The sequence below is a fragment of the Quercus robur genome, chromosome 12, assembly GCF_932294415.1.
Source record: "Quercus robur chromosome 12, dhQueRobu3.1, whole genome shotgun sequence".
Lineage (NCBI taxonomy): Eukaryota > Viridiplantae > Streptophyta > Magnoliopsida > Fagales > Fagaceae > Quercus > Quercus robur.
The window spans coordinates 20031711-20047760 of NC_065545.1; the positions used below are offsets into that span (position 1 = coordinate 20031711).

Below are 16050 nucleotides of genomic sequence, written 5' to 3' on the forward strand. Positions count from 1 at the left end.
GGGCGATCGTTCTCCCTTCGTGGAACCTGTTCTTCTGGTGTATCAATTCTTTCCCTGCTGACGAACCTCTGTAGTTTCCCCTGCCTGATCAGGGCCTCAATCTGCTGCTTTAGGTCATAGCAGTTAGTTGTGTCGTGCCCGTGGTCCCAGTGAAAGCGACAATACTTGTCTCTCGGTCTTTTGTTGGGGTCTCCCTTCAACTTTCCTAGGAAGGTCAATGCTCCTTCATCTTTGATTTGCATCAATACTTGGTCGATTGGGGCGGTCAACGGGGTGAAATTGGTGAACCTTCCAGTGGGGGGGTCTGGAGCACTTTTCATCACGTTGATCCCCGGTTTTAGCGACTTTTCGCCCTCTGTCTTGTCTCGTGTCTTCCTGCCTTTCCATCTTCTTAGGCCTTTCCTCGTGGGCCAGCAGCACATCTTCTGCATTCATGTACTTGGTAGCCCTGTAGAGAACGTCCGTCATGGTTTTTGGGTCATTCTTGTATAAAGAAAATAAGAACTTATCCTTCCGTAGCCCGCTAGTGAAGGCGGCTACGAGGATTTTATCGTCGGCTTCGTCGATCGAAAGGGCTTGTTTGTTGAAACGAGTTATGTAGGCTCGCAGCGTCTCGTCTTCTCGCTGCTTGATGTTCATTAAGCAAGCGGTGGACTTTTTGTATCGATGTCTGCCTATGAAGTGTGAGGTGAACAGGGCGTTCAACTCCTTGAACGTATTGATGGAGTTTGGTGTCAACCTACTGAACTAGACCCTCGCAGGCCCCTTCAGCGTGGTCGGGAACGCCCTGCACATGATCTCGTCTGGTATGCCCTGAAGGTGCATCAGGGTCTTGAAGGTCTCTAGATGATCGAGTGGATCCTTGACCCCGTCGTAACTTTCGATCTGCGGCATCTGGAACTTTTGTGGCAGGGGGAATGAGTTGACGGACGCGGTGAATGGTGAGTCGGTTCTATTCACTAAATCGTCGAGATCAGAAGATACTCGCCCCTTGAGGGCGTCAATCATGACCTCCATCTGCTCCTTCATCGCCTGCATCTCGGTGACGATAGGGGGGGGCAAAATCAATGAGAGACGGAAGGCTCACGTTTTACCGCTCTGGTCGGCTTGGGGCATTGCTGCCCTCAGGCTTCTCCTGCTCCCTTTGCTCGGCACTGTTACCTTCCTGGTTTTGCTCCTGAAGGTTAGGTCCTACATCCCTTTGTCGTAGCTGCTCCTCTAGATCGTGGTTCTGCTTTGTGAGTCGTTCTACTACTGTCATGAGAGTCTGGACCTGCCTTTCTAATGCAGTAGATCTCGGTGGATCGTCTTCTTGAGCGTTGTTGGTGGTAGCCATCGAGCAAGTGAGTACCATGCGACTCTTATGTCCGGGAGGCGATGATCTGGCTTAAACTTTTCGCGTTCCCCACAGATGGCGCCAACTGATGATGCCGTAATATCACCAGTGAGCAGCACAATCCACGCTCGCTCCAGCTAACAACCTGCAAGAAGAAAGAAGTGATCTCGCCGTGGGCACCGGTGTGGTGTCGACCAAATACCCTCCGACAGTCAAGTTAGAATTGTTCTCAACTTTAGAGTGCTAGAGAGGGTAAATTATGCGTACCTTGATTCGCGAGAGTATTGTAGCTTTTATAGTAGAAGAAAGTCGGCTTCTCTTCCTTGGACTAGAAGTCTTTTCCTTATGGGAATCCTCTTGAGTAATCCCAAACGTGATGGATAAGACATTTCCTTGTAGAGGGGATCAGCGCGCGTATTTTCCGGAATGTTCCTTGCGCTAGGTTTCTAGTTTCCTTGGAGACCACACGTGCGCGCCAAGAGTATGGAACTACTATAGGCCACTGGGCTCTACCGTTGCCGGCCCATGGGCTCGAATCCATCAGGCCCAATGTCGTGAAAGTCCATTGAGCTAAATTTTGCCCCTTCACAAACAAAGCTAATCTTGAAAATATTAGGGCAATAGATACAAATGGATGAATTATTGCTTTCTGTTAATGGGTAAGCTTTGCTTGTGTTATTGAAAAGTGACTAAAAAGTGAGTTTTATTTTTTTGGCATTGTCACAGATTATACAAAAAGGGTTCCCACCCCCACTAATGGTCTAAAATCAACCAAATTAGATATTATTAAGGGATAATTACACATAACCCACCTGTGGTTTGGGCGAAAATCACTTTGCCCACTCGTGGTTTGAAAAGTATTACTTAACCCACCTGAGGTGTGTTTCCGTCACTCTCCGTAACCCACCTCGGTCTCTGCCGTTACAAAAACACCTTTTAACCCCAAAACAGAACATAACGCGAATCAAAACCCCCAAAACTCAAACACTTTTCGAGAGAGAGACCCAAGGTGCAATCAGGCTTGTTCTTCGTGGTTTGGAGCGTGTGGAGAGGGAGAAAACACTTGTTTTGCATCATTGAACCTAGGCAAGGTATGTGTGATTGTTTTTCATCTGCATTTGGGTTCTTGATGTCATTTTTTTATGGTGACCCATCCACGTAGTTAGGTTTTGTTGTTCATCTGCACAATAAAATTTTTTTTGTATGTTAAATGTGCATTTTGCTATTTATGTGTAGAATCGCTTAGGATATGCATTTTGCTATGGTTGTTTCTATAATGCATATACCTGAAAGAATCAAGTTTATTTGTCAATGATTGCACTTGTTTGTGAATTATGGGTAGTGTGGTCCCTATGAATTTGTTGGGAATCTGGTTTTGCATGTGCTTTATGTAGTCCTTTGTCCATGTGTTGTTGTCAATTTGTTGGCTTGTTGTCTCTTTTGGTTTCTTGTCACTTTCTGCATGTCAGTGTGTAAACAAAATACTTATTTTAATTGCAGATGGTTGACTTCACATTTGACCTTGAAATTCATGTTGGGGGATGTTTTGTGGAGGAGCCAACCATACAATATGTGGGTGGGTCTGTACGTTTACTGACAGAGATTGACCCTGACAAGTTGAGTTACTTTGAAATTCGGGATTTATGCCATCTAGTTGGTGCTCCTAAGGAACACAGTAGATATAAGTATTTAATTCCTGATGGTGATCTACAGCATGATTTAAGAGACATAGAAACAAATACAGATGTCGTAAACATGACTAACCTTCATAAGGCATGGTATGTTGAAAAAATCATAATCTATACTGACATAGATGTGGAGCCATTGGCAGTTGAGTATCCTGATGCAGGGGGAGTGGCAGATGGTGGTGTAGGTGGTGATGGAGGGGGAGTGGCAGATGGTGTAGGTGGTCATGCAGGTGGTGATGTAAGTGGTGATGTAGCAAGGGTTGAAATAGAATTGGATAGTGATGATGATGAAGATGATGAGAATGATGATGAGAATAACTAGTCGCTAACCCGTGCGATGCACGGGAAAACTATTAGAAAATAATAAAGCATGCATATATTAAAAGACAATTTAAGTTCATGTGTGCTTGCAAAGGATACATACATAAATAGTTCTTGCGGTAGAAATAAAAGCCTTATCTTTGAAATAAAGAACTGATGTAAACAAACTAACCTTACATAAAACAAATTTAAAAAAAAAAAAAAAAAAAACATAAAACTGATGTCACGAGAAATTCAGCCACATAGTAGTAATATATAAATCTCTTAAAACCTAAACCTAAACCTAAATGTAAGGACTAAATATTTATGCGCCTTCTCTTGCTTTCCTAATGTATTTGGTTAAAAACATAAAACTGATGTCACGGGAAATTCAGCCACATAATAGTAATATATAAATCTCTTAAAACCTAAACCTAAACCTAAACCTAAACGTAAGGACTAAATATATAAACAAACTAACCTTACAAAAGCTGAACTTTATAAGCTAAAATCTATACCGTGAGTTGTAGATCTTGAATGCTATACCGTGCGTTTAGGGCTTCCTACATCTGGAGAGAGAGAGAGTTTGCAGAAACCAAAGAAAATCTCTCTATAGCTTAAGAAACACAATATACTAAAATCAAAGAGATAAAATTTTCAGAGGACAAAATATTATAGATAATTTAAAAGAATTTTGGTTTAATTCTTGAACACCGCAACTCCATAAAATTCATACTAATAATAATATTTTATAATAGCACAGTTAGAATTTTGGTTTAATTCTTGAACACTGAATTGGAAATTGATTATATGAGTATTCAATGGTGAACAAAGTACTATGTATTAATTAATATATAAACAAAACTAACCTTACGAAATCTGAACTTTATAAGCTAAAATCTATACCGTGCATTGTAGATCTTGAATGCTTTAGGGCTTCTTACGTCTGGAGAGAGAGAGAGTTTGCAGAAACCGTGGCTTTATATTTCTTAACTTGAAAGAGGGGTAAGGTTGCTAGGGTTTTGTAGATCTTGAATGTTTTAGGGCTTCCTACGTCTGGAGAAAGAGAGAGTTTGCAGAAACCGTGGCTTTATATTTCTTAACTTGAGAGAGGGGTAAGGTTGCTAGGGTTTTGAGGAGTTATAATTTTTATTTATTTTTTATTTTTTAAATATTGTGCTGACGTGGAAAATTGTGGTGCCAGCAAAGGCTTCGGTTATATATATATATATATATATATATATATAGATGATGAGAGTGATGATGAAGAAGATGTTGAGGATGTTGACATTGATGCAAGAGATGAAGAACAGAATGTTGAAATAGATGATGATGATGATGATGATGATGATGATTGGCTAAATGAAGGCCTAGAGGGGGATGGCTTTGGTGATGATGTATTTGCTGCTCAAAACTCAGCTCCACAATGTTCTGCTCCCAATACAAACCCAGAATCAAGCAATGCACCCCACACAGACCCTGAGTGGGCTGAGCCAGCCCTTGAGGATGACCTGGTAAGCATGGATGGGTCTAATGATGAGCAGGTACCTGAGCAAGTAGAGTTTAATGCTAAGAGTGACATGAGAAATGTTGTACTGAAGAAGGAGATGAAGTTCCCTAATGCAAAGGTGTTCAGAGCTGCTTTGAGGGAGTATGCAATCAAAAAACCTATTGACATCAAATTCAAGCTTAATGAGAGGACTAAGATATCAGTTCACTGCAAGAATGGGTGTGAGTGGAGATGCTATGCATCTCAAATAAGTGGAGAGCTAACATTTCAAATTAAGACCTTGACTGATGACTGTACTTGTCCCAAGTCTTTCAAAAACAGCCAAGCAACATCAGCTTATGTTGCTAAGAGGTTCATTGAGGATTTTAGCAAAAATCTAAATTGGGAAGTGAGTGGTGTACACAACCATGTGATGCAAAATTTATTTGTTGACCTAAGTGTGAACCAAGTGTATAGGTCAAAGAGAAATGCAAAGGATTTGATAAATGGAGATGAGCAACTGCAATATGGTGTCCTTAGGGACTATGCACAAATGATAACCATTGTAGACAAGGGGAGTAGAGTTATACTGCAAACAAAAATGGCTGAGGAGACGTCCCAGCCAAAATTTAAGAGGATGTATGTTAGGTTCAATGCTCAGAAGGTAGGATTTTTAGGTGGATGCAGGCCATTTATAGGTTTAGATGGTTGTCACATAAAGCACAGATTTGGTGGGCAAATCTTATCTGCCACTGCCAAGGATGCAAATGACAACATTTTTCTAGTAGCCATGGCTGTTGTGGAACAAGAAACCAGGGAGTCTTGGATATGGTTTTTGGAAATTTTTGCTGATGATATAGGGAGGCTAGAGGAGCTTCAGTTGGTCTTCATTTCTGATAGGCAAAAGGTATGCAAGTTTTGTTTTGTTCAGTTACACTTGAATAGTTGACTTTGTTTGCTAAACTAACTTGTTTTGTTTGTTTGTTTGCTTATTTACAGGGGCTTATACCTGCAATAGAGACACTATTCCCTACCGTGGAGCATAGATACTATGTGAAACACATCTATAACAATTTCAAAGTTGATCACAAGGGATTGGAGCTGAATGATGCATTGTGGAGGTGTGCTGCTGCCACAACAGTAAGGGAGTTTGAGAGATGCATGCAGTACATAAGGGATTTGGATGAAAAGGCATATGAGTATCTTGCAAACATTGCACCTGTACAGTGGACAAGGTCACACTTCACTCCTAGGGCCTTAACAGATTGTTTGGTAAATAATTTGAGTGAGTCTTTTAATGCAATGATATTGAAGTCTAGGGACAAGCCTATCTTGGCAATGTTGGAGTGGATTAGAGTTAGACTTATGACTAGGCTTTACACAAAAAGGGAAGGGATACAGAAGTATGCTGGAAAGTTGTGTCCAAGCATACAAGATAGGTTGGAGAAATTGAAGGTTGAAAGTAAGGCGTTTAGTGCTACCCCAGCTGGTAGTTTCCTTTATGAGGTAGGCAGTTAGTATGAGAGGCATGTAGTTGATTTGGTGAAGAAGACATGTAGCTGTATGTCTTGGGATTTAAATGGCATTCCCTGCAAACATGCCATAACAGCCATTTATACAAACATTGAGACACCAGAAGACTATACCCACCCATGCTACTTCAAAGAAACTTACATGGAGATATACAAGGAGGTACTTCCTCCCATGCCTGGTCAGTCAGAATGGGCTGAGACTGGACAGCCTGCTCCCCTGGCACCTCACATATACAAACCACTAGGCAGACCACCCAAGCAAAGAAAGAGGGCTTCTGATGAGCCTAGGAACCCTTACAAAGCAAGTAGACAGAACAGACCTGTAAGATGTGGGAAATGCAAAAAGGAAGGGCATAACTCAAGAGGGTGCAAGGCTGGCATCATTGGGGAGACACCATGGCAGAGGAGACAGAGACTTCAAAGAGAAAAAGCTGTAAGTAATTAGGATTTAAATGGCAAAAAAAAAAAAAAAAAAAACTTGTTTTTAAACTTACGATAAACACTGTATTGAAACTGAATTTTGTTGCAGGCAAGGGAAGGGGTGCCTGCACCTAGATCTGCACCTCAGCCTGCACCTCAGCCACCATCCTAGCAGCCTACCCAGACCTATAACATGATGTCTGCCACTCAGCCTTCATCCTTACAGCAAGGAAATCAACCTAGGCCATCTCACAAGAGAGCAGGATGGTTCTCTTCCTCACAACCAGAGTTTCACACACCTAGGGAGACCTGGGATACCTTACCAAGTTCTTCACAGGTAACTTAGTCCTGGATGGTTGTGTAGCTTGGGATATTTTTTAACAAGTGGATCTATTTTTTATTTTGTAGCCTTCACATGCAAATGGGAGCACTGGTGGTGTGAGGACTAGAGGACAGCTTGCTACACAAAGGCCACCAAAAATGAATCCAGTGGGTGGAAAGAGGAAAGAGTAAATGCAAGAAATGAATGAAGCTAGTGGGTACGCATGCCAGCATTGGGAGTAAAGCTAGTGGGAACATGTGGGCCTTTTTGTTTTTTTTTTTTTTTTTGTGAAGACCACTGTTGGCCTTTTGTAATTATCAATTAGTGTAAAAAACAATCACTGCTGGCCTTGGAATGTGCTTTTTTGTAATTATTAATTAGTGTAAAAAACAGTCACTGCTGGCCTTGGAATGTGCTTTTTTGTAATTAAGGTACAATACACTCCAGGTTGTTATATGGAAGTTGTGATATTACAGTTTGTATGGAACAATATTTGTCCAAACTAGATTATATGGAAGTTTATTTATTACTACTACAAATTGTGTCCAAGTATATTTTTCTAATAGAGTGTATGGAAGTTTTTATTTTGGAATGGTTGTTATGGTATGCACAACCAAATTATATGGAAGTTTATTTATTACTACTACAAATTGTGTCCAAGTATATTTTTCTAATAGAGTGTATGAAAGTTTTTATTGTGGAATGATTGTTATGGTATGCACAACCAAATTATATGGAAGTTTATTTATTGCTACTACAAATTGTGTCCAAGTATATTTTTCTAATAGAGTGTATGGAAGTTTTTATTGTGGAATGGTTGTTATGGTATGCACAGCCAAATTATATGGAAGTTTATTTATTGCTACTACAAATTGTGTCCAAGTATATTTTTCTAATATAGTGTATGGAAGTTTTTATTGTGGAATGGTTGTTATGGTATGCATAGCCAAATTGATAATTGACCATTACTTCTTTCATTAAATGGTTGTTATGATATGCACAAAATACTCAATAATTGACCAATTCTTCATTCATTGACACATCAAAACATTACATCAGTAGGCTAGTGTTATTACAATGCAAATTCATTAACACCATTGCCATAACTATCTACTAACCAATTAACTACTTCAGGGGTAACAATCTAGGTCTCTTCACTCCAGAGAACTCAATTGAGCCAAAACACAACAACATAACAATAACAAAAAAGATCCGTGACAAAATGCATGCAAACTTCCACATTCTTTGCTCCTCTTCAGCAAGAATGGCTTTTTCCTTAGCTTTTGCACAGATAGCTTGAGCCTTTCTCTCCCTCTTCTTGGCTTTGGCTTCCTCTTCAAGAGCCTTTTCTGTCATTTGCCTAGCTTCTTCTGCCGTTTCCAGAGCTGTCCTTTCTCTCTCATTTGCAAGTTGGAGAGCAGTCTGAAGCCTAGACATCTTTTCTAGAGCCAAAGGTGCAGTTTCATTCCCACGAGGACAGGTTGGGTTATCAATCCAAACAAAGAAAGGACACTTAGGACCAACCTTATAACGGCTACAACCCAAAAACCTCCTCCCAAAATTGTACAAACTCAAACTTGTTCTCAAAACACAAGTCTGCTCATTGCACATATGTCCACATGAACCCGAGAAATTACCACTTGATGAAGACATCTCAACATAACACGATTCTTGGGAAGTACAAATTTAGACTTTCACACAGTAAGTTCACACTTGAACAAAATCTGAAACCCTAAATCAAGAACGACCCAAATGCAGATGAACAGCAGTCACACATACCTTGCCTAGGTTCAATGATGCAAAACAAGTGTTTTCTCCCTCTCCACTCGCTCCAAACCACGAAGAACAAGCTGATCGCACCCCGGGTCTCTCTCTCGAAAAGTGTTTGAGTTTTGGGGGTTTTGATTCGCGTTATGTTCTGTTTTGGGGTTAAAAGGTGTTTTTGTAACGGCAGAGACCGAGGTGGGTTACGGAGAGTGACGGAAACACACCTCAGGTGGGTTAAGTGATACTTTTCAAACCACGGATGGGCAAAGTGATTTTCGCCCAAACCACAGGTGGGTTATTTGTAATTATCCCTATTATTAAAGTAATTTGTCTTGGTAGATCCATGAATGAAACAAGATATCATCATTTCCTCTTTATATTATATATGTAAATAAAGTTTACAGTATAAGTAAAAAAATAATTAACTTAAACTATTATTTTCCATTCCCTTTTGGATCTATATTTCTTTTGCCAAGCAAACTTTAATTAGAAAGAATGCAGTACTTATCAAATAAACTTACTCATTACAACTAGAAGTCCTAATGGTGTGGGGTTAATTAATTTGTATGGTAATAAACTTTAGTTAGGCTGAGTTAGAGTCTTATCTTTAATTCCATCTAGGACTTTGTAATTTCATATTGTGGACAACAGTTATACCATTGTTGTAATGGTTCGAATTCACGATCTACACACACCAAAACCCTAAGCATTAAGCTACAAACCTTGGCAGTAAGACATGGTTAATTCTTGTATTGCGGCTAAGTACTTAAGTAGCCATAAATCATAAATGTTAGACCCCTTTTATTAAAACAAGAGACTATTTCTTATGATGAATCAAATATTAGTAGTTGATCAATCAATTGAATACTTGCAAGAACAAAGAAAACTTGAAGTGGCATTGGTGTTATCCCTGTCTAGTTGCTCTAATAGGTGTCTGTGTTCTAACGGGTTTGACTTACCTCTAGTATTTTTTAAAAAGGAATCTCCTTTTATTTTAATGAGAGACTGTCACATCACCCACTAACTAAATAAAATGTGAAGATTGAAACCCACTATCACTTGCAATTGTATATTTAAAATAAAAGGACATATCCAGTTAAAAAAGTACTAGAGGTAAGCCAAACCCTGTTCTAATTTTTAAGATTTCAAACACGAGGTGCACCACCAAATCTTGGAATTGAGCAAATCAGCCCAGATGGTCTCAAGTTTGCCTCATAAACAAGAAACTACCGTAGCAAAAAATTAAGAACTGAAACTGAAAAAACAAATCAAAGATTGGAAGCCAGAGATTAAGAGAGGAGTTTTAGACCCTGGTTGATAGAATTAACAAGTTTTAAACCCAAGTTGTTAATTAGATTTATTATGAATAAACCTTGTTAAAACAAACAAACATCAATATTATATCAATATCATGCACAGCGGAATAGTAAATAAGACAAGATATGATAACTCAGAAAAACTAATGAAACAAACTAGTTTCACAGTAAAAAACCTAGGGGAAAACCTTCCCAAAAAGCAATTCACTATAGTAAAGAGAAGTTTTAGATCTAGTACAAAACTTTTGTCCCTAGACTCTACAATCCTTGTAGATGAACTTATAGCAGAAACCTTCTATTGCTTCAGAACCTCTGAACTCTTCAATATATGAATGCTACCCTTTTGCACGGATCCCAGTGTGACTAACTCCAGCAAGTTAAAGATGTTATTGGCTGCAAAGTTCTTCACTTCATCAACAATGAAGATCAAGAAGTACTTGGTTACAAAACCCTAAGGCGCAAAAGATGCAGTAACTTCTTGCAAAGAAAATAAGGCACTAGGTCACTTTCTGCATGTGTTCTCCATGTATAATGGCGTTTAAAATAAGCCATATATATGTCTAGGGTTGTGAGAAAAGAAACCCTACACATACATGTCAAATAGAGCCAAAAATCAGATTTGGAAATTTTGATTTTGTAGATCTTGATAGATTTAGCTTCTGTCGAGTTTCATTCTTAAATCTCAATAAATACTGTTTCTGTCAAGATATCTGTTGAGATTTAAAGAATAGTTTTTCTTCACTTGTTTCTTGGTCCAATCTTCATGATTTTAATACTTGACTTGAACTTTTGTTTCTTGAAGTACTAAACCCATCTTAGATTTACCCAATTACAAGTAAAGTGCATTTTGTTAAAAGAGTAGTCAATTATATAAAATATGTCCTTAACATACACTACATGAAAGAGATTATTAATGTACTCATAAGGTGAAAAATGTATTCACATATCCAATTATCCAAATGATTTCCACAATTATTAAGCAAACTGTATGTAATAAGTGTCTAGTCTATAGCTCTAGAATTAGAAATGCTTTTTATTTTTTACTTTCTTTCCTACCATCCTTTAAACACTAAAGAAGTTTGTCATTTTTCCCCTCTGCTTCCTGTCCATTCTTTCTACCATTCCCTTCTTTTCATTTTCCGTAACTAATACAAACACATCTATTAATATACATATGCTCGCTGTGATGTAGAGTTCACATATCCAAATGACTCTTTATTCCCAATTGGATCAAATTTGGAAATGTGCCAATTTAATTCTATCATCATAATTTTTGAAGTGGGGTTGCTAAAACTTGGGGTTTTATTAGTGCGGGTTTCCTAAATTGTTGCTCTTCTTTTTTGGGGTTCATTGTGTCCACACACTCACATGTGCATGCACATAACACCATCCCTGACTTTTAATGTGTTGAATACCTGAATGATTATAGAAGCCTGTTTTGTGTCTGTTATGGCTCAAAATATTGATCTATTATGTCTGTGAAATTGGTCGTGACAAACATGACAACCAAATCATTGGACAAAATTGATTTTTCTTGGCTACTCAAGTCTTTTTTACTATTAGCATCAAGCATGGCCATGTAATTGTCTTTCTTATGGCCTTGCCCTTTATAGCTTCTTCAATTTGAAACACATCAATTTCATCCTACGGAATAGGTTGACATGAGTTACTTATACAATGCTCAATATAAAGGACCTGCCTTTTTATTGTGATTTTGAATCAATTTTGTATGTTTGAGATAAACCATTGTTGTGGGCCTTTTTTACAATATTGGGCTGGGTTGCTTCTTGCGGTACTGGGCCCAAGTATTCTAAGTAAGGGAGTTGAGACCGGTCCAACTGCAACTCACTTTAATCCGACTTGTGCACAAACTATCCCCCTTTTTGCCAGGTTTTGATCACATACCCATGATAGGCAAAGCTATTACAGGGAGTTATGGCAGGCAAGTATAATAAAGGTAACACAAGAGGAAAACTAGACATAATAAATAAAAAAAGGGAGCGGCAGGAAGTACCTTCCGTACACAAAAAAATAACAAAAAATAATAGCAATGGGTTTCTTGGATTAAGAAGAGGGGAAAGTCAGTCTGTCACACCAAGTGACACTACGGAGCTTGAAACCGAGAAGGGAAACCACTTCCTCAATGCAAATAATCTCCTTAGGGAGTGAAATTAATTACTTTGAGGGAATGGGCCTAAATGATTTATGTTCAACAGAGGTTCTTTTCCTTTGATAGAGAGCAGAACTTTGAGAGGGAGAGAGAGAATCAATCTATTGATGCAAGCCTGCCGATCTAACTCTCTGTTTTTCTTTCCTTATTTTCTAATTTTTATTTTATCTTTCTTTTTCCTCTCTTTTCTCAATGCTTGTTTTCTATTACGTGGTTTTCTTTTAAGTTCCTATCACCCCCCCCCCCCTCCTATGATCCCTGTGCACGGCTAGGGTCCCCTTTTTTATAGTACCTATCGTGATCGGATTTTACTATTTTAACCTTTATCCACCTTTGTCTAGTTTAGGTGTACTTGTCGACCACCACTGGTTCATCTGTGTTGGTTGTGCCACTCTTACCACCAGACAAATAGGACTATTTTGTTTGTTTGTTTGCTGTGACATCCTTACCTGTTATGGTGTGGGTGCTCTCTCTCTCTCTATCCCTCATGGCATGCACCTAGTGGTTCCCACTTACCCTTACTTCTTTTGGGCGGTATGTCATCTCAACAGGACATTTCCCCCAAAAGAGCCTAAGCAGGAACTTCAGAATAGGTTTTTCCCCTCTCCCCACTGCCAAACCATGCCTCTTACCTCTGAACCATGACTTCACCACAAGTATTGGTTGGATACAGGCTGGTGATGCCTGGGCCTTGTGCGTACTTTACTTCTATGTTCGTTCAAAGCTTGCCTGCTGCTCAGGCGCTTGCCATGATCTAGAGACCTGTTTGCACTTTCTGCCAGTCATTCTTGGCTTCTTATGGCGTGGGCTGTTTTCTGATCTCATATTTTTTGCGCCCTTGCTCCCTTTGGGGCTGGGCTTTGTAGGATTGTGGGCTTCCTTTTCTCTAGCCTATCCTTTTACTCTTTCCGTAGCCTTGCCATTATTTCCTACCATATCACTCTGCTATTCCTGCTGTGATGTTATTTGGTCCAAGCCTGCTGGGCCTTTTATGGCTTGTTACTTATGACTCAGTATAGTCATTTGGGCCTTTTTGGTTGTATTGCTTACGGGCTACTGCGTCCCATTTGTTTTCTCTTGGGCATTCTTGGCCCATTTGCTTTCCTTGGGTTTCCTTGGCCCTTTTCCTAACTCTGCATTTCTATGGGTTTTTTACTAACTTCTTTGGACTTCCCCGGCCCAATTACCTTATCCTTCATCCTTGGGGCTCATAGGCCTGCCATCAACCCCTTACTTTCTTTACTTGCATTACTTTGGGCCTACTGTGAACCATTCTCACTTTTTCACATCATATATTGCCCATGAGTTTGCTATTCCTCTCTTTCCAAGCTTCTTTAAGCCCGTTTGCTTCCTCAAGGCCCATTTGTCTATTTCATGGACTTGTGATCCATTATTCCTGCCGCTTGAGCTTAATGGTTTTTTCTATCCATTTACCAATTTTTTTCTGCCCGTGTTGTTGAGCTTCTTTCTATTTGGCTTCCCCAAAATGACCGTCAACAACCATCAATATGTCTGATGAAACTTTTTTTATTTATTAGAAACGTTAACGTGAAATTTTTTTAAAATTCAAGTGAAACTTATTATTATTATTATTATTATTATTTTAATGGTTACGTTTGTGTCATTGTCTAACATGCCAGTTGTGCATTGTGTGCGTCACATAAGTAATTTTTGTTAGTGAGATAATAGTAGTGACTAAATTGAAAATGATTTTCAAAATTTCGGGACTAAAATACAAGCTCAAAAAATGTGGGGATCAAAGTGAAAAATGACCCAAAATGTAGGGACAAAAAGTATTTTTGCAAAAAAAAAAAAAAAAAAAATCATCCAAATCAAGTTAAGAATAAATGAACCAATTAAACTAAGCTGAGCTAGTGTTTAGCAACTGGTTACACTTTAAGTTATGATAGATAGATTATTAGATTTAATTATAGAACAAGATTGATCTTGAGAGTTTCATTAATTAAACGAATAATCACATGACTAACTAACTAACTAGCTGTTAATAACGGCTAATTCCTATCCTAACTAACTCCACTAAGAGGGATACGACTAACACGTGCTTTGATACATAAAATAAACAAACGACATGTTTTTACATCTAAATAATACAAAAACGACTTGTAGTTTAGATAAGAAATATAAAACCAAGGTCTTTGCGCAGTCGTGCTCAACCTTATGATTGCATGCAGCTTTGTTAATGAAACTTCCTTGACATAATTCAACCTATATATCTCAGCAGATATAAAAATTGACTATAATCGTTTATGCAAACAAAGCTCTCTCTCTCAACCCACAATATCTTCAATTTCAATCTCCTGATTTTCATTCACATTCCCCATATTTCCATTGTGAAAACATGTACTCAAGTGAACCCCAAGACTCAGGTGGCTGGAGCTTCCTCCAAGCTCTAACCAACACTACCAACAACAATTCCCAGGCTAACGATGGCAATTCCTACACTACCAACGAGAGTTTTTTGAGGCTAAGTGAAAATAGTCTTCAAATGTGCACCGAAATCCTAGGAGATGAGACAGGGAGTATTGTCTTTGAAAGCGAAGAGATTTGTACTAAAAACAATACTCCAAAGAGGCAGAAAGATTCGTCCAAGAAGAATAATCAGTGTAAGAGTTTGCCACCACCGTTGAGCTCAAGTGGTGTGCTGCGTATTAGGCCTCATAGAGAAAGCGGTCGCCTTATTCTTCAAGGGCCTGTCCATGATGATAATGATGAAGAAGAAGAAGAAGAAACAGGTAGTGTTGTCCTCGAAAATGAAGAAATTCGTACTGACAACAATTCTCCAAAGAAGCAGCCAGATTCATCATCATCAAAGAATAATGATGAAGAAGAATGTAGGAGTACTGTTTTCCCACCACCTTTGAGCTCAACTGGTGTGCTGCATACTAGGCCTCATCATGGAGAAGGTGGTGGCCCTATTCTTCAACCTGTTCCAGCCCATGATGAACAAGAAACTGAGGAAGAGCTTGATGAGCAAGTTCTTGAAAAACAAGAACAAGAACAAGAACAATTACAAGAAGATGAAGAAAAGTGAAAGTGGGTTTGTGAGGGAGTAATGTATGTATTTAACTTATGAATTTAAGCTTAGCCTTTTCTGTATGTGGTCTAGTCTAGTCTAGTCTAGTTTTGTGGGTTCATGTGAGAAGAGTTTCTTAGCTTGTTATCTTTTTGTACTCTAAACTGAGCTAAGATGATTTTTAAAAGCAAAAAAAGAAAGAAGATGAAGTTTTAGATCTCCCAAATGGTGTCGTTTTACAATTTTTGAAACGGCAGTCTAAAGCTAAAATGTCATCTTTTCTTTCATTACAAGGTTTATAAGTAATACACGTTACATGCACTTGTTTCATTTAACAGCTGAGATACTTATAATAAAAATCAGTACCGATTCAACATGACACCGTTTCAATTGAGGAATAGATAGAAAGAAGTTAAATAACACAGCGCCGTTTCTAACTTACAGTGCTAACAGATATTAAGGGTGTGTTTGGATAGAACTTATTTTGCTGAAACTGAAAACTGAAAACTGAAAATACTGTAGCAAAATAATTTTTAAATATGTGAATAGTACTGTGGGACCCATTTTTAATGAAAAAATTGATAAAAAAATGAAATTTGTGGGTCCGTGAACAGTGCATATGTGCACTGTTTACGGCAGAAAGTCCACTTTTGCGGTTACTGTTCATTGAACAGTA

The 16050-nt window shown here is 38.7% G+C and overlaps 3 protein-coding genes across 3 annotated transcripts; all 3 read left to right on the plus strand.

Moving 5' to 3' along the window:
* Positions 1–1411: 1411 nt before the first annotated feature.
* On the plus strand, positions 1412–6331 carry LOC126708260 (uncharacterized). The gene is made up of 4 exons (XM_050408064.1): positions 1412–1432; positions 2837–3262; positions 4638–5720; positions 5813–6331. The coding sequence occupies exons 1-4, from the start codon at positions 1412–1414 to the stop codon at positions 6329–6331; spliced, it is 2049 nt and encodes a 682-aa protein (XP_050264021.1).
* Positions 6332–6387: 56 nt separating this feature from the next.
* Positions 6388–7206, plus strand: LOC126710028 (uncharacterized). Its single transcript, XM_050410410.1, has 2 exons — positions 6388–6778; positions 6875–7206. Exons 1-2 carry the CDS (start codon positions 6488–6490, stop codon positions 6935–6937), a joined length of 354 nt encoding a protein of 117 aa, XP_050266367.1. The 5' UTR covers positions 6388–6487; the 3' UTR covers positions 6938–7206.
* Positions 7207–14699: 7493 nt separating this feature from the next.
* Positions 14700–15392, plus strand: LOC126708261 (protein FANTASTIC FOUR 4-like). Its single transcript, XM_050408065.1, has one exon. It carries the CDS (start codon positions 14700–14702, stop codon positions 15390–15392), a length of 693 nt encoding a protein of 230 aa, XP_050264022.1.
* Positions 15393–16050: the final 658 nt, after the last annotated feature.